Source organism: Rousettus aegyptiacus, unplaced genomic scaffold, assembly GCF_014176215.1.
Source record: "Rousettus aegyptiacus isolate mRouAeg1 unplaced genomic scaffold, mRouAeg1.p scaffold_m13_p_9, whole genome shotgun sequence".
NCBI lineage: Eukaryota > Metazoa > Chordata > Mammalia > Chiroptera > Pteropodidae > Rousettus > Rousettus aegyptiacus.
The window spans coordinates 65,241,235-65,260,729 of record NW_023416312.1 but is presented as its reverse complement, the minus strand read 5'-3'; the positions used below and the strand labels follow the sequence as shown (position 1 = coordinate 65,260,729).

The following is a 19,495-nucleotide window of genomic DNA, read 5'->3' as shown; positions in this document are numbered from 1 at the left end:
CCCACTACATGTACTGCATGTTACAATTATTTGCTGTATTTCAATCAACACAAAGTACTTAGCTCTATTTAACAATTTCTATCCATTGATGTAATTTTAATATTCCTTGAATTCTAGCTATTGGGTAACCTTGATCAAGTCATCTAGAGTCTGCTTTTGTAGAAGAAAGATGCCAACACTGACGTATTTGCCAAGGACGCTGTTGAACAAACTGGCTAACTAACTTAAGCACTTGACTTAACTCAATTTCCCCCCTCATTGGACCTGTTACTGGGCTAATTTGACCAAACTGATCCATGTTTGATAGTGTAAAAAATGTAGGCCATTGGAGGCCTTTGGTTCTAGTTTCTCTTTCTAACCCTTGCCATGTCAAACTTCTCTGGCACTCCGTTTTCCCATTATACAATATGTGATTATGAACAAGAGAGGCTGAATTTCTTGTTTGGCTCATGAACTAGCTCTAAAGATATCCTGAATATTCGAAGAAATATTTGAGCATCAGAATACATGTAGAACCTCTTAGAGTAATTATACTAAAGGAGCTAACAGTCATTTGGAAATTTAAGTTATGGTGTGTGTGTGTGTGTGTGTGTGTGTGTGTGTGTGTGTGTGTGTGGTGTGTTTAAATCAACTTCAAAACTTGCTAGTTATACTTTAAAAATGAAGGGGCTTTAGCTCAAAAGGGGAAATTTTCTGGGGGTGTTTAACAAGTGCAAAGAAGGTCTTTGAAAATAGATGAAGCAAGATGTAAATTCTAAAGACCACTCATTGAACATAGTTAAGCATACTCAGTTCCTGAAATTAAAGGTTCTGTGTAAGCATGTATAATTAATATTTACCAATGGCAATAGGACCTTTGCCATTCTTCAAGGAGCTCAGAATATTTACTATGCATTATCTAATTAAACTACTCAATGTACTTGTGAAATGCATTGGAATCTACATTTTAAAGATGTTGGCACTGAAGCACAAGTAAGCTTACACTAAACTCATTTAGCATGCCAAGGGGGAAATTAGATATAAGACTTTCAGTCTCATGATCTAGCTGCCATTCTTCAACCATGGCCTCCTCTAATCCATTCTATTCTAGCATAACCTTACTAAAAACATAATTTCATAAGTCTAGGAAGAATTAAATTGAGTGCAAAGTAATTTCAATTATAGAGAAGTTAGGTTTTTTAGAGCTGAACTTATCACCCATAATGTAAGTAGCATTTATAGGTGAGTGCGAATAAGTGTCATTCATTAACTGTAATGGCTTTGATAAGGGTGGGGACAGTTGGTCAAAATCTATAGGAATGTATTTAGGAGTTTGGCAATAAAAAGCAACAGTGGCTATGGAAATGTCTCCCATCCTCTCCTTTTAGCCTTCTTATAATAGCTACTATTTATTGAGTACTATGTGATTAAGCCCATTATATGAATTGCTGTTTCAGTGATCACTACCATCCCATGAAGCACATATTTATTATCTCCATTTTATGAATGAGGTAAAGAGAGGTTAAGTAATTTACTTAAGGATATACACCTAATAATTTGTGACATTTGATATAAACTTATGTCTTTGAACCCCAAAACCACTTTCTTATACTACTTCCTATTTGTTATAATTATTCTGTTTGGTATTAGGTTCTGTAGCCTGTAGACGTGTTTATCTTATTCCTATGCCTAATCCAGAGTCCCTGGGGATACTTCAGCCTTAGCTCAGGCCTTCAGCAATATCTTACTCATCTTGGAGTCATAAGATAGAAATCATTTACAAATTGGTTATAACACATTTATTTCTCCCAATCTGTAGTTTTGGATTTATTTTATTTTATTTGGATTTATTTAGTTTTGGATATATTTACTAACATATTACTGTCATAACCTTCTTGCTTTGTTGGTTTCAGTAATCATCATGTGTATGCATTCGGCCTTGATTGGGGGAGAGACTCAGAGACATCTCTTGGAATGGGCTCATGATCTGAAAATGACTGATGGAACCTATGTCTTTGTTCCCTATGATGCCCTGCTCTACAGTTTACCTTATAAGCATACCCCATACCATGTTTTGAGGAACAACCCCAAACTCCGGGAAGCCTACGATGCTGTATTGACTATTACAGTAGAGTCCCAAGAGAAGACCTTCTATGAAGCCTATACAGAGGCAGCAGCTAGAGGTGAAATTCCTGAGAAACTGGAATCAGATCAAGTAAGTGCAGATTCACAAGTTATCATGAGCAAGAACCTCAAAAACCAGGAAGGTAAATATTTTTCTTATCAAGAGCCTCTATTCCATAGGAAACCCAATCAACAGCAGGCAATCATACATTAATTAAAATCACTTTATGTTTGCAAAAATATTTATAAAACAAAGAAATGTTGTTGGAGACTTTTTTTCAAGCAACCCACCATTACAGCATACAGCTATAAAGAAAAAATATATTTAAGAACAGGGAAATAAAACTTTGATATATACTAATGTTGTTCAAGGGGGGCTAGTAAAAAGAAGTCTTGTTTCTGATCCAAGTTCTGAACCAATTCAACAATAAGACAAGAGAGCTGGTATATAAGAAGATATTACCTTAATTATTGATAAAGTTTGTATTAGAGAGTGTGGTTTCTGTCTGTAGGCATTTGAGCTTCCCAGTATTGAATCTGAAGATTAATCAGACTTCTCCATCTAGTTAATAGCATTGCTGGACCACCACATTCCTACTTCATGATGGCATATGTTTTGTAAAATGTACAGCCTGGAGAAGCATAGTAGAGCACATGTTCCTTATAGATAGCTTACTCCCAAGAGAAAGATATTAGGAGGGGTTGAACTACACGTGCTTAGTTCTGTTTCCAAACTAACCAGTCCAGTTAAATCATTCCTCCTTGTGGGATGGAATAAGCAAGGGAATGAAGAGAGGTCAGGTGTTTTTTTTTTTTTTTTGCGAGTGAGCTATCTCTATATGAAAGGAATCATTTGGAATGGGAAAGAATTCCTACCTCCTAATGTACAGGTAATGTTTAATTTTATATATAATGTTTATATATAATGTATGTGTGTGTGTATAATGTTTAAACATGTTTCAGATTCAAATCATAGCCACTTAAGAACTAGATGAAGGAAAAGGAGTGGGGATGGGAAGAAAGCAGAGAAAAAATGGAGAGCAAAGACAAAAACAAAGAGGATAAATACAAAGACAAGGAATATGAGAGGAAGATGGGGAGGCCAAAGATGCCAATTAGATTAGAAAAATACAGAGGTGGTTTTTATAGTTTGGAGGCCATATGTAGAAGGCAGTCATTTTCAGAAGTATTTAGAATGACACATAAATAAGTGTTAAAAGTTTTAGCATTTGCTAACATACTGTATTAGTTATAAAACTTCTGGCTAAAAGTAACAGAGAGCTCAACACAAAATAACCCAAGTAATTTTTTTTTCAAAATTTAAAGTTATGGGAGCTTCAGGGTCAGTTATTCAGCAGCTCAATGATGTTATCAATGAACCAGGTTTTTTTTTCATCTTTTCACTTTACAAGCCATAGCATACTAGCTTGCCCTCATGATCTGGTTGTCCTCGTGGTCCCAAGGTGGTTGCCACAGTTCCAGACATATCAGTTGGAACTGTCTATGGACAAAATGAGGAAGATTACTCTCTTGTGTTTCTTTTTAAGAGTGAAGAAATCTTTCCCAGAAGCTTCTTTCCCACACATTCCTGGGCACATTTGTGTTCCATACCCATACCTAAACCAATAATTTAGAAAGAGGAATGAGACCATTGTAACTATTACTACGACTGCTGGGCAACTGTGAATAAAATTGGGATTCTGTTAGCAAGGAACAAGGCTGTCAGGAAGGTAGTTGATTGTGTCTAACACATTCTCCATGATATTTTCCTTTTAAGCCACCCACTTTTTTTATCCTGTGTACTGCTTTTCTCTCTGAATAAGTGATTTAGAGGAAACTTACGTTTATGCATCTCTGTCCTGAGTATTGGTAGAAAGGATTTTGCTGATTCTTGTTCTAATGAAAAGAGTGACAAGCAGTGATCATAATAGTGCTGAATTTGAACTTTATGGCCACTGATAATGTTTAATAATAAATCTTTCTTTTAGGACACACACATATTTAACTGAAAACAATTGGTCAATTTGGTCAATAATTGCAAGAATTCCTCAGATTGCTAAGAATGGTTGTTCAAACCAGTTGTTTGGTGTATTTATAGGCAAACAATAAGATGGTGAATTTTTGTACTTTTAGCCGATGATATAGCACCACAGAGATACAGACTAGGTCATCTTTTTTATTTTAATTACAAGATTGAGGGAGGAGAAAGTGGTGTGTGTGTTTGTGTGTGTGTGTGTGTATTGTACGTATGTATGAGCATGTATTTTGATACAAAAACCTCAGACCTTCTACTCTTAATATTTGATCCAACCTCTTTGAGCTTGCGGTAAAGGTAACTAAGGCAAAAAAAAAAAAAGATGCCATCAGTTTGGTTGCTAGGCAGCCTGAACTCTGCTTTATTCAAGGAAATGGAGCTAAAACAAGACTCCAAACTCAAAAAAGCTTGTTTGGATGCACTTCTACCCTTACTTTGCATGCATTTTAACTTCTATTTTGTAGGTGCCTAGGCTATAGCTTCATAACCAAAGAATGATAAAGAGTGAGACAATTATCTTCACATTTGTTATAAACAAACCTTCCTATTCCTAAATTACTTTGCTGAAAGGTATTTTTGAAGGCAGTTGGTATATAAAAAAAGAACATATGATAAGGAGTTAAACAAACTTAGATAAATCCTAGCTCTCATTCTTACTAGCTGTGTGTCCTTGGGCAAGTTACTTAGACTTTTTTGAGTTTCAGTTTTCCTATCTGTAAAGTGAGTTAGTGATCTATAACTTCTAGGATTACTGTGAAGATTAAACAAAGTAACATGTGTAAAGTGACTAGCAGAGTGCTTGTCTTAAATGACTACCTTCCTTTCTACTTTTTCTCCTTTGGGGCCAGGATGATTTTATTTGTTGATGGTAACATAGCCTTTAATTGCAATCTGAATTCAGCTTCCTACTCTCATGTTTTCTGATTACTGACAGTCTCTCAGTAGTTCCAGCTTTTTAAAATTATTTTGCTTTTAGAATTCCTAATGATATTTTCTCAGATCAAATTATGCAATTCAATGTTTGCTTATCCCTGGGCTCCTGTTTTTTCCCCCTACCCAGTCAAAAGATTAACAACTATTTATCGAGTAACTGCCATGTGCCATGCACTATATTGAACTCCAGATAGAACAGTGAACAAGACAGGATTTTTTTTCAGTGGTATGTTGGAGCCCGTTCACAAAGCCAATTATGTGCATCTTTCCCCCAACTCTGTGTCAGGGCATCATGCTGGTAGCTTACAATCAGGCATTGGGAGTATTTATACCACAGAAATTCATAAATGATTAGAATTAGGAGCTATTTTCCCTCCTCACAAAGCTGTTAAACATTTACTAGACCATTACTTGTTCCTGCTCTTATGAGGCATAGATTCTAGTGAGAGATATAGGTAGTAAAGGTATATAAAACAGGTCTGTATTTTTCCCTTGCCCAATAACTTCCAACAGAACTGAAACTTCTATATATAGGCTATATTGCATATAGCAGTGGTTTGCAACCTCTTTTAATTTATACCCTTGCTGCTTTAAAAAGTAAAACGAACAAGCAAAAACCTAAAAGTGATACATGCACGTAGCTTTTAAAGTCAAGAAATTCTAAAAGGTTTGTATCAACAAAAAAGAAGAGTTCCTAGGTCTTCCCCCCATACTTCATCAGAAGCAACCACTTTCATGTCTTTAGCTCTTTACTCTAGCATTTACCTCTACTTTTCTAAATACCATATTGCTACTGATCTCTTGATTAATCAATTTTGGACATTATTTATTGACTACTTATTATAGTTGAGGGTTGTTAGCTCTCACTACTTCTTTACCCTTCTTCAAACTCTAAATATAGTTATGTCACAATCTTTAGTTAAATTTGTTTAATATTTTTAATCTTATACCTATATAAATATCATAACTGATCCATGTGGTGTAATGTGGTAATAATTCATTTCACATGTGACTTTAGATTTTTACTAATGTTTCTAATTGCTATACTTTTTAACTTGTTTACCTTAATTTGAATTTCTAAATATTTCCATACTATCAGATAAAGCTATAGATGCCTCTCGAAACAATTTTATATGTGGATGTGGCAAAACCTTTTAAATTCTTTATCATTTTCATTTGTTTTTCCTGAAGCAATCTGTCCTCCTATTCCAATCTAAACTTGCTCCCTAAGTCTGCTGCATAACTATTATGCTAGCGTTTATCTTTTCATTACTCTGGAAATTCTCTTTCCCTTTCTTCTGTATTGAATCCACTATTTCATGAACCTCGGGACCCTCATTTTCTTAGTTTACACACTCATTTTGGTGGAACACTTCCCCTAGTAGCTTCTGAGAAAGGTATACAGGAGGTACATTTTTGAGATTTTGCACATCTGAAAGTCATTATTCTATCTTCACTATTGATTGATAGTTTGACTAAGTATATAAATCTAGGTTAAAAATCATTTTCCCTTAGCACTTTGAAGACAAGGCACATTGTCTTCTAATTTTCATTGTTGGTATTGAGTACTCCAATAACATTCTCATTCCTGATCCTTTGATTTAACCTGTTTTCATTCCTCTCTATCTCCCCTAGAAGCTTTTAAGATTATCTCTTTATTCTTGATGTTATAAAATTTCATGATGCTATCTGACATGTATTATGCTATATATTTGGTGGGGCCTTTCAACCTAGAAGCTCATTCTGCATAGAAAATTATCTTATATTATTTCTTTGATAATTTCCTCAACAACATTATCTTTGTTATCTCTGGAAATACTATTAGTTGGATATAAGAGTGCCTAGATTAATCTTTTGTCCTATTATTTCTTTTGTATTATTTATTCCTTTGCTTTTAGTTTTTCTTCCTGGAAAAATTTTTCAATATTGTGTTCTCTTTAACTGATTTAAAAACAAAATTTGCTATCATATTTTTAATTTCCAAGAGTCAGTTCTTGCCTTTGTTTCATGACTATAGCATTTTTTGCTAGTTCTCTAAAGATACTCATGATAGTTTCTTTGATGTTTTCTTCTGCTCTGTGTTCTCCTCCATTCCTATTTTTTACACTTCTTTGTTTTAGTCTTTCTATTTCAAGTTGAAAGCTTTCCTTAAATGTCTGGCAATTTCGGTGGTCTATTCATATTTAAGAGTGGGTTCCAGTATAGGGCAATTGGCTAACCAGCTGCTTTTTTTTCAGTAATTGTTGTAGATCTTGCCTCTTTGGCTACTCACTTTTCTCAAAGAAGAAGATGGCTCCAATCTCATTCTTGGGAGTCATAATCCTGGCCATCAATATTCTAGGCCATTTTGATGGAAAGAGACTTGGATTTTCATCATAAGTATAAAGAATTTAACTTCATTACTCTTTTCTGTGGCCCACCTACATTCCACCTTCCTTTGGGTCAAGTGCCCCAGATTTGGAGCATCTCTGAATCAATTTAACCTGTTTCCTGTAGAGATCTGGATCTCCTTAATAAAGGTTGGGATGGTGGATGTCTAACTGCTTCTTACACAGGCATTCAAACAGCTCTCCCTCTTTTAGAACTCTGCCTCACCCCCACTTCCATAGTGCCTCCAATTCCTAAGCCTTTCTGGGATTCTCAGGGGGCACATCTGCTTGTTGCTTACCAATATTCCCCTCTTCAAGTACTTAGGTTTAATCGCCCTCCACTCTGCTTAATTAGTTACCACTCCTGCAGCAGCCTTCCATCTTCATCTTCTGTGGTTTAGTGTTACAGACATCTGCTAATACTATTAGACATAGAGGTTTAGTGTTTCTGTCTCTTGTTTTCTTTGCTGTTTAGAAACAAGATTTTAGAAAGGAAGAGAATGAAGAAAAAATCTTGATTTCACTATCTTTAATCAGGAAGTAAGAAAGAAAAAATAATTTCCAAAAGGGTGTATACGATATTCTTTTATTGGTGAATTTATCACAGTCTATTAATTAATTAAGCAAGCATTTGTTAAACTCAGATATAACATGGTAATTAAGAGCATGGCCTTTGAAAGTGGACTGCTATAAATTTATTTAAGCTCTGTGTCTTCTTTTTATTATTTTTAAATTGAGAATAATAATACCTACCTCATAGAGTTGTTGCGAGGATTAAATGAGTTAACACATATAAAGAACTTGCCTGGCATCTAATCAGTCCTCGATAAATGTTGATTATTATTAATTTTATTATTACTATGGGCTAGGCATTCTGCAGCTGATATAATAGAGAACAAAGGAGAAACAAAATCTTTCCCCAATGAAGGGAAACAGTTTTTACCATTTCAGGGTGCTAATACACTGGGTCTAAAATGGACTCTATTACTTATTGGTCACAAATTCAAGACTGGGACAAGGGACTTGAACACTGCATTACCAGGAAGATATTACTAGAGCCCTGTGCTCCTCTTCTGAAATGCAAACAATAGTAGCTATTGTGTATTCAGGGCTTACTCTGCACAAAGCAGTTTACATAAATGATCCCATCCAATCTTCAGACCAACCCTACAAATTAGGTTTTAATATCTCCATTTTATGGATAATGAAAATGAGGCTCAAGGTAACTTGCCCAAGGCCATACAGCTGGCAAGTAGCAGAGTTGGGATTTCAACTGACCATTCTAAAACCTGACCATTTAACAACACATTATTAGCCTTTTTTTTAAAAAAACTACCGAGTCCCATATCTAATGCCTTACTCAAACAAAATAACATTACTAAATGACTAATACTTTGATTTGAATAAGTTTATTGGATTGTTTTCCTCTGACATAGGATATGATAGAGCTTTCAGGACCCATGAAAAGGGAACAATAAATCAAAATAGAAAGATGGGGGGGGGACACCAGTGACAAACTTCCTAATTTGGTCTGAGGATGATTGGGTAAGGATTATAACTTTGTACCTTTATATTTTGGCACTGAATAGACTTTTGAAATAAAATCTTAGTTCCTACATTTTTCTCTTTCATTGTATTTCCTTGTTTTCAATAAAATTCTATTGGCTAAAATATATGTATTGCTGGAACACACATTTTGGATAGTTTTTCCAAATGTGCCCTTATTTGGCTAAGCAAAGGAAATCCTCTGGATTTCTCAGCAAGACCAGGGAACCTTAAGATCCTTGCACCCGCTTTTTCCATTACCCTAAATATGGGTACATCACAGGGGGATGCTAGGCTGAAGGGGATGCTGTTAGGACTGGAGCATTTCAGGATGAGGCCCACCAGATAGATTGTCAGGAAAAGTTGCCTGCAACTTGCAGTGGCTACAATTGTCTTTGTACTTCATTCTATATAAAATAATGGTACTGTGTTCATGAGTATCATATAAAACAGGTTGGACTATTAGACATCTTTTGGCTAACTTCAAGGGTTGAGATCATGCATTATTGGGGATACTACCTTTAATAATAGAAATTCAATTATCCTTTGGTTTCTTGATCTCTGCATGCATCCTGCTTTTTGTTCGAAAGTGATGTTGTCATTTTGTCCTTCAAGTGATACATTCCAAGCCAGGTGTGTTTTAATGCATGCTTCCAAGGACAAAATTCTTTGGAAGCCAGTTTTGTATCTTTCAAACACAGTAAATCTGAACTGATGATAACCAACTGAATGACAGCGTGAACTACTAAATCGAACAAATTCAAATATCACTGCTCTTGACCCAGACCTTGTTCTCTTACATACAAGCTCCAAAAGGCCTAGAGTAGGGCTAGTTAAAGTCAATGAATAACATTCAAGGATGAGTTTTAATTATCATTCATTTATTTAAAATTTACTCATTCATTCAGGTTCTGGTCCATAAGCAGACAAAACCAATAGACTGAGTCATCAGCAGTTTCACCATTCTGGGCTGTGATGTTAACAAGGGCATCTACCTGACAGAAATTCTTGCCAATCCTGTCTTTCTTCTTTGGTGCTATAGTTAGAAGCCAGGACAGAGGATTTTTGAGAGTGTCCTTTCTTCTCTTATTTGACCTTGTACCTCTTCTTTTTCTCATTATTTGAAGCAGCTGCAACTAGAGACCTTTTGTGACCAATGCTAATAAAGTGTGCCTTTGATTAATGGGAAGGGGCAGTTCTCCTTGCTAAAGGGCACAATAGGTGAAACAGGAACACAGACCAGCTAAAACACAAACCCAAGCCCTCACAGTAAGAGTAAGCCATTGTGACAGACATTCTTTTGCAGATGAATACTGTTGCTACAGCTATGTTATTTTCCTTAGTTTCAGGTCTCTCTACAATACTTTGTGGCTGTGTGTGTGTTTGTGTGCATTTGTGTGTGTGGGGGGGGGGTATGTGGTGGAGGATAGAGAATCCTGAAGAACAGGCTTCAGGTTTCAGTCATCCTGATGAATTGCTGTTAGTCAGCTCTAACAGGGGTCAATCAGAGAGCACAAAGGGCAGCATAGCCAGGGCAGCTGAAAACCCTGCAAGAGGGCTCAACTCAGAGGTGATTGTGTTGTTTTTACAGGTCTCAATCTTTGCTTTTGGCCATAGGTAGATGTGGTCTCTTTCCTAGAAGGCTTTGTGCCTTTCAAAACAGAATACTAGCATTCTCCCTGCTTTCAGGGGCCTGCTGCCCTGTGGTTTTTAACTCACTTTTTTTACTAGTATTGATTTTATACTCTATTTTCCAGCCTTCACATATTGTCATAACCTACCAAAGCCCCAGAAAAGAGGCGGGCTCTTGTAGAAATCTTGAAGACAGTTAAGAAGCATCCAAGAATGTGAGGAGGGGTAGTTAGTGGAAACCCCTTAAGGGATGTCAGTGTGTGCTAGGCAACTAAATGTGGATATCTTTGTGGCAGAACATATCATCCATCCACTATGCCTATTTTTATAGTGCATGTTAAGGCAAAGTGGTAAAGGATGATCATTGGAACTCAGTAGACTATGGAATAGATTTCTGGGCTATTAGATATCTATGTAATTTGAGGCAGGGTTTTTGGGCTGAATAACTGGAAAAATGGAGTAACTTAACAAAAATGGGGAAAACTTGTAGATGAAGCAGGGGGATTTAGAAGTAAAAATTAGGAGTTTTGATTTTGGGTCCATTAAAATTTAACATCTAAATAGATATATCAAGGTAGGCAGTTGACTACATGAGTCTGGAATTTAGGAAAGAGGCCAGATCTGGAAGTATAACTCTGAGATTTATGGCATAGATATGGTATTTAAAACCACGAGGCGAGAAGAGATCACCCCCAGAGTGAGTATAGAGGAGAGGATAAATGACCGAACTGTGGGGCACTCCAATGTTAAAAGATCAGAGAGACAAAGAGTAACCCATATGTAGGCAAAACAAAAATATTTGCAAGCTAAATTTGGTCCTTGGACTAGATCAAGAGTTAGGAGATTTCGCAGGTGTTCTGAACTAGAAGTGACCACAGGTAACATCTATTTCAACCAAGAATGCTGAACTAAGAAACAGGATAACTGATTTACAGACCTGATTTTATTGCCTAGGTGAGTGACCTTGACAAATCACTTAACTACTCTCAGTTTCCCTTTACTATGTGGAAAGTAAGACAGCTAGACGAGATATCTCCCAGGTTTAAACATTCATGATTCTATGTCCTCATTTTAGAAAGGAAGAAACTGAACTCCAGAGAGAGAGGATAAGTGATTTGACCAACGTCCTGTTATTAGGAATAGACCATAGGTCAGTGTGTCTTCTATGCTCTTGGTTTTAAACTGTGTGTGTATGTTAGAATCCCTGGGGAGCTTTCAGTAATTCTGATTACTGGGTTCAAAATCTAAAGTGTCTCATTTTGTTGGTCTGGATTGGGTTTGGCATTGGTATTTTTGACACCCTCAGATAATTTTTATGTGCAGCCAGGAGTGAAAAACCTCTGCTCTGCATTAATAAGGCATGGCAGTATCTTGTTAGCTGCTATACGTCTTTGCATTTTGACTTATATTTCCACCACAAAAATGATTCAGTTAATTTTAAATCCTTTAATTCAGATGAATGTTTTTACAGGAAGATAGCTTCCTAGACCTAGTGAAACAAAAGTAGCAAGTATCAGCTTTCCCTGAAGCTCAATAAAATAGCATGACCACAACTTTCTTGAACTCCATCCTAGAAGTGAAATGTTATAGAAAACCATGAAACCTTAGCTGGTGTACAAGGAAGGAGGGCGGGATTGTTACTCTTCTTTCCTACTTTTATGGGGGGAAATATAAGGTTTATTCCAAAAATAAACTTACAAAGTTTAAGGAGCAGTTCATTAGGCATCGTACACAAATGCTGTTTTTATCATATTTTAAAGGAGGCAGAATCATGGTGTCTATGATGGCAGCCTTACTGCTTAACAGTGGCTTCTCACCATAGCTTTGCCACCTTACACACCAATAGGATATAGAGTTTCTTGATTAAAAGCCACATTCTCCATATACTACAACATTTGACTCTGTATTTGTGGGTGTATGTGTGTTAGCATGCATGTCTGTATGCATATGTGTGGGGATATGTGTTTAAAACTGTATTCTAGTGTTCACTGTCTCTGAGGAGCATGTGTCTAGAAGAATAACCATTTTGAACTAAGATAGGACAAGACATAGACTATGGATACACATTATTTACAGTCTTACCACACATACCTACCATTCTAGTAGTGCCAGCAAAATGAATTTACCATGCATAATGCACCAGTGATTAACCTAGTAAATTTCCTTTGAGTGCCTCTTGTCTATCCTGTACTTTTATTAGTGTCCTTTATAACACTAAATCATTTTCTTAGTTTAGAAACATAAAAATATATTGTGGATGACTTGGTTCGCTCATAAAATTGTCATATTTGATATATTTAAAGATGTGAACACCTGAGGGAGAAAACAGAAAAATTCAGGGGAGAAACCATGCAAGTCCTCAGAAACAATTGTTCCCTCCCCACCTCCCGGGTCTTCATAGCTCTCTTCCACTCAGACGCGCAGCCCATAATAATGAACACAGGCTTGGAATACATTCTGAGATTACTCTAGGGCGACTAGGGCTCAAGGTAATTGTAATTTCTAAAAATAGGTTTCACCGTTGTTTGGAACCATCTACAATTCAATTTACTTTATTGCAAAAGCCATGAATAATGCTATGAAAGAAAATGGACGGGCTAGTGCTGCAAGCCTGGTTCAGCATTCCAGAAACATGCAGTTCTATGGATTCAACCAGATGATAAGGACAGATTCAAATGGAAACGGAATTTCAGAATATGTAATCCTGGACACCAACTGGAAACAATGGGAACTCCATAGTACTTACACTGTGGATGTGGAAACGGAGCTGCTATGGTTCGGAGGAACCCACATTCACTTCCCTGGTGGAAGGCCCCCTCAAGCAGATGCAAAATGCTGGTTTGCAGAAGGGAAGATATGCCGAGGAGGTAAGGAATGGAAAATCACTGGTAGTTAATGGCTCAGCTTGGGTTACAAGGGAACGTCTTTAGAGGAAGGCATATTTTAATATTAGAACACTCATAGAATCAATCATGCATTCAGATGACATAAATATCTTGGCACTCTATGTAGTTAATTTAAAATAATATGGATAATGAGAGGTACTTTACAGCCTTGAATAATCATCCACAATTTAAAAGCTGCCATCACATGTTTTAAAAATACTTGTTCTTTTGTAGGCTGCGATTGTTTCCCTTGCTAAAAAGATCACCTATCCTTCCCTTAATATATCCAAATCCTGTGGATCAGGTCCCACAGAAGTAACATATCTATACCCTCCCCTCTTTGAACTCTCATTGAACTAAAAGTCTGTACCTCACAGCTTAGTACAAAATTGCTTTTCAATTGTTTCTTGTGTATTGATTGTGATTCCCTCTCCCAAATAGACTGTTCCTTGACAACAGGGACCATAGCTAATAATTCTTATCGCCCCCAACTGCCCAGCACAGTCAGCATCCAATAAATATTTGCAGTTTGATTGACTGATGAAACTTCTCTAGCTTGTGGGAGAGGAAACCATCAAATCTCTGAGAGCCAGAGGGGAACTTTAGAAACATCCATATTATTCCCATGTAAGTGTACACCACACCCTTCTAAAACCAAATGTATGTATGTGAAATGGTCTTTGGTTTCCATTTTGTTTTAGCATGACATACCACACCTGCCTCTTTACTTGTTACATCATGTATTTCCTTCTGAAATTTTAGAAATCCATCCAAATATTTAGATTTTCCACAGACAATTTTATATTCTGATGAAAACACTATCAAAACTAGACTCACCTTTGAAGGACAAGTGTCATGTTTTACATCTATAACTCACAAGGTCTATGGGCTCAGATGAATTAAAAAGTTCTTTTATTTTTTGAAGGCAACATAATACTTACCCTTCACAGGTGAGATAGCATATTTATTCTCAAGAACTCTAATGCTATCCAGCTTAAATTAAGGTACTCAGAGTTTTTCATTTGTGGACTTTTTCTTCTAAAGAAACACCCGGGTCAGCCTTAATTCATGTAATTTGTTATTTTCAGAATGGTGAGTGGTTTTGCTTCAGAACAGTGAAATTGCTTTTTGTGTTCATAAAGTCAACAAGACAGACTGTGCTGTAGAAAAATGGAATTAAGTTAGGTAGATGCGGCTTGATTTTAGAGCCACCAGTAAGCATGAGGAGCCGCTCTGTTGTGACCTTTATTTATAGCTTCTCTCTGATAATGTCATTCTTCCTCTTCCTCTCGGTCTCTGCAGGCATTGACCCTGCCTTTGCTGTGATGGTCTGCCTTGCTTTGCTTATAGCCTTGGTGTCTATTAATGGATTTGCTTACTTTATAAGGTAAATTTTTGTTCTTTTTGTATATAAAAATGTAAGCCCATAATAACCTTGTTAATATTGATTTCCAGGAAGTTATGTTATAGTACAATGGCCTCATTACATGACCCACTGATTTTATTTTTTCCATAGTGATTTACCATCCCTACTGGCCCCATTTAGGGTGAAGTGTTTTCATGATGCCAAGAATAACTTCCTCAGTTTTGTTGTTGGCGTTGTTGCCTGAGTAAATCTGGCTCTTAACATTATGGTGAAATAAGAGAACTAGTACTTTAGGGCATATCTACTCCTCATCTGTGTTCCCTTTTCCACTGGCAGCATTTCCTATAACCACCTCCTTCCCCAAATGGTATGAACTTGTAGGGAATGGAGTTGGAGTATTTTTAAAAGTTCCAAGAATTAGGTAGATTTGGCTACAGTCTAAGATTTAGGGATAATGATACTAACTCATAGGATTGTAGTGGAGATTAAATCAACTAAAGAAAGTAAAGCACCTAGAACAATATCTGACTCATGGTAGGTGCTCAACAAATGGTAATTCTCAACTTCTTCCCAGGCACATGCTGATTGTTGGGAGCCCAGAAGCCTCACTTTGATACTCATACCTTTCGCCCAAAGTATCATAGCACAGATTTTTTTTTTTACTGCTTTTCTTCCTTGGGGAAAAAAAGCTATCCTAGTTAATCATTAACATCATCATTATTATCAAGTCTTTGTCATTCTCCCTCAGATCCCTTGATAGGTGACCAATTACTCTGATCAGAATCAGGGATAAATGGCTAAAGATGGCTTAATATGACATCCCCTTTTTAAAATAATCTTTGCATTTTAACAGTTGAAGCCTCCTTGTATTAGGATGATTTAGGGAAAGCAAAAAATGAAATCAACTACAATCCTCACATTTTGCCCTTTCCACCCTGAGGACCATACCTTTGTTATTTCTTTGTAAGGGTGGTCCTGATAACAATGTGACACAATCATGGTAGGGAATGGAGTGGAACTATTTTGATCAAGAAAAATTTCTACCGTGTATTAAGTAGCTGTACAAATTTGGACAAGACACTAAACTTCTCTTGGCCAGATTTTTCTTATTTGTAAAATAAATGAATTGGATTAGATGATCCAGCTCTGATATTCTGATGTCTGTGAAACCGTGGATTGAAACTGTAATAGGTGTTACTCTTAGTTTGTAATATGTTGGCATTGCTGTGGGGAAAAAAAAAAACACTATTATAAAACCTCCTCAGAATTAGAAACTTGGTAAAGCCACACAGAGTAGTAGGTAGCTTATGAATTTTGTTAGCTTGCACTTAATAAAAACATTAGTTCAAAGGAAGTTTTTCTTTTAATTTCGGTGACTGTGACATATTTCTGCTCAGAACAGAAATTTAATGTCTTTAATTTAGCCGTTGCCAAAGAATAACGTATTTAATTAATGTCATTACATACTTAGTGAAAATAAATGTCATTTCATCAAAAAACATTTCCCTCTAGGGAGATTCAAAGAGTAATAGCCTCAGGCTACTCAATGTCAGAACGTTCTATGGCAAGGTGGAAAATGGAGTCACTCAGCTGCTTACGTTATTTGCCTCCCCACCCCCACTGTGCCACCTTGCCCCAAATGACTGGTCTCACCGGTCTGTCCCATAAAATGAACTGATTCTTTGGGCTTAGTGTGAGCCAAATCTTCAATTCTTGATAAGACAAGGAAAAAAAAATCAGGGGGTTGGGAGAGGATTTGTTTGGATGTGGGCTGATGGGGAAGGAAGACTGGAGAAAAAAGTGATTGGGGAGGGACATGATTAGAGATGAAAATGATTGGAGAGGGACATCAGTTTGAGACAATTGATGCTTCAAGTGGTCACAGAAAACTCAGAGATGGGAGAGAAGCACATCATTTTCCAAAGTCACTTGGTTCTTGGTTCTTCAGCTAACAAAGCACAAAAGACGCCTTCTCTTTGCTGCCTACCTCCCTCTCTCTTCCCACCATGGCTGCAATCAGAAAGGCTGAGCGGCTGATGAGTTTCTGTAATAGATGGTGATTACTTGCAAGAGAGTGACTCTCTGTTCCTTCATTTTCTGTGTGTTTTGATTGTTTAATTTCTTTCTTCAGAAAGAAAGATGGGTAAAAAACCCAACTACTCCAAAACAAGGGTTTCTTTGAACTCCTCCTTTCTCCCTCTTCTGAACCAGATTGCCTCTCCTTTCTATGAAGCTCTCCCATGCTTTGTAATACTAATGATGATAATGATAATAATGAGCCCTTATACTTTCAGAATACTTCGTGCTTTTCAGAGCACTTTCACATACATTATCTCATTAGATTTTCAAAACAACTATAGAAAAGCAGGTAATGCAAGGACAATTATCTTGCTAAATAGATAAGTACACTGGAGCATGAAGAGTTAAATTATTTATCCAAGGTCATCTGGCTAATTAATGACAGAATCTGCATTACACCCTAGGTCTTTGGATTGGGAGTCCAGTTCTCATTCTAGTTGAGTATATTCTGTAGCATGATTATTTCGACAGGTGTGCCTACTTTAAGACAATTTACTACACATATGAAACAGATAAGTTAGGGAGTAGTGCTTTACTTTGCCAAAAGATTCATGTGCTCTACCCAAGAATTCACTATGGGGCTCTTTTAATTTTCTCTGCATGGCAGCAACTCCCACAGTGATAAGGGACATATTTGTTGGCAGACAATTAGAAACAGATTGTTTGTTTATAAACCAGTGAAATCACTGAGAAAAAAACTGACTGGGTTGCTGATACTTAAAGCTATAGTGACACTATAGACTTCTTAAAACAACTTGATGAAACACTTTGATTCAGTGGTTGTTTTTCCCACTCTGACATTCAGTTTTAATACATTCCGCAGGGTAACCATTAAGGGGTTATGGAAAAAGTGAAGCCAAACCAAAGCTGTCAGAACCCCAAGACAAAACAGAATAAAATAACCACATGGACCAATTCAAGTTTCCCTCCACGTCCTCAAATTGCCTTGTTGGCTCGACTAACATGACCTGCCTGACTATGTGGGTAGACATCATAAACTCCTATGTGTCAAATAATTAATTTATAGGAAATAATTATATTTAGTGCAAATTAATTGGCATGCTTAGAAAGAATCAGGGTTAAACTGTGTCTATGTAATGCTCACACAAGAGACTCATTCAGTAAAAGAAAAAAAAAAGCTAGTCAGCACACTTGTTTGGAACCATGTAGACAAAGCAACCAACTGATTGAATTTTTCCACTTTTCAACCTGTTGTTTTGGCAATGCATAGATGCAACTTTGTAAGACAAGTGGTCTTGTGGGCAGAAATTTGGGCCCACAGCCAGGGACCAAGGATTCTAGTTCCAGCCCTGCCTCAGGCTAGGGGATCTCACACAAGTTGCTTAATTTTGTTTTGTTTCTTTAATGTGTTTTTGTGTCTATAAAATGGAGGTTAACGATTCTTGCCCCTGGTATTCTTAGAATATATACTATGGTATATGAAAACAGTGTTGAGTTCTTAAAAAGTATTTGAGGTGATTTTTTTTGAATGTGCCCTTTATGTGGGAACACCATTTTTTAGTCTCCGATACTAACCCCATGCAGCACCCCCACCCCTCCCTTTTGCTATCTCTTCAATAGCATTTTCATTTTTCTCCTTTGGTCATTATAACAGCAGGTCGTAAGGAAAGGGTTGTTGTCTCTTCTTGCTATGGATACTATGGTAAAAATCCATGTGTGATTATTCTCTCAATTATCCTGTGTATTTTTAAAATTCTATCATAGGGTAAATTTGCCCTGGGTGGCAAAACATTCAGCCCCCTATGACCCTCTGATATTATGCTTGTTTCAGGCATCGTATAAATAAAATCCAGTTGATTAAAGGACCCAATAGAATTCTACTGACTTTGGAAGATGTGACATTTATCAATCCCCATTTTGGCAGTAAGGTAAGGAGCTTCTCTTTCTATTATTTCTTCAATATGGTATCCACAAGCCACAAGTGACTATTGAACACTTGACGTGTGGCTAGTCCAAATCGAGATGTGCTGTAAGAATAAAGTACACACTTTAGAACACAGTACAAAAATATGTAGAACATCTCATTAAATTAAAAAATATATATTTTAATTACATGTCAACATAATACTTTGGATATATTGGATTAAATAAAGTCTATTATTAAAATTACTCTCATCTTTCTTTTTATGTTTTTAATGTGCCTAGTAGAGAACTTAAAATTACATATGTTGCCTATGTTACATTTCTATTGGATAGTGCTGTCTTAGAACAGTTTTGTGGAGGTGATGCAGTGCACTTGGAGCACCTTGACTTTGACTTCATGTATCTCTTCCTTGTACACTTGGATTCAACATTTGATTACTAGTTCCTCAAGGGCAGAGGTATATCTTTTTTTAATGTTAGCCCACACCACCTGACATGGTGCTGATAGCATAATAGGTACTGATAGTATAAAAGTTTGATGAATGAATCAACCAGTGAAAGACGGTTGAGTTTTGCCAGGGGTTCTCTTCTGGTTGTGATTTTGTGGTAAATGGTGATCTCCACTGAGTGCCTGCTAATATACTCTGGCCCTGCACTAGAGGTG

At 36.6% G+C, this 19,495-nt stretch overlaps 1 protein-coding gene across 5 annotated transcripts in view; it reads left to right on the top strand.

Moving 5' to 3' along the window:
• Positions 1 to 19,495, top strand: part of GUCY2F (guanylate cyclase 2F, retinal) — a 106,713-nt gene that overhangs the window by 28,205 nt on the left and 59,013 nt on the right. For all 5 annotated transcript variants that reach the window (XR_001598911.2, XM_016160414.2, XM_016160409.2 and 2 more), the window contains 4 exons: positions 1,893 to 2,194; positions 13,130 to 13,484; positions 14,805 to 14,889; positions 18,740 to 18,836. Coding sequence is in view for 4 of the 5 variants with exons in the window: in XM_016160414.2 (XP_016015900.1) it covers positions 1,893 to 2,194; positions 13,130 to 13,484; positions 14,805 to 14,889; positions 18,740 to 18,836 (839 nt within the window). In the remaining variant the exon portion in view is untranslated. The remainder of the gene's footprint in view (positions 1 to 1,892; positions 2,195 to 13,129; positions 13,485 to 14,804; positions 14,890 to 18,739; positions 18,837 to 19,495) is intronic.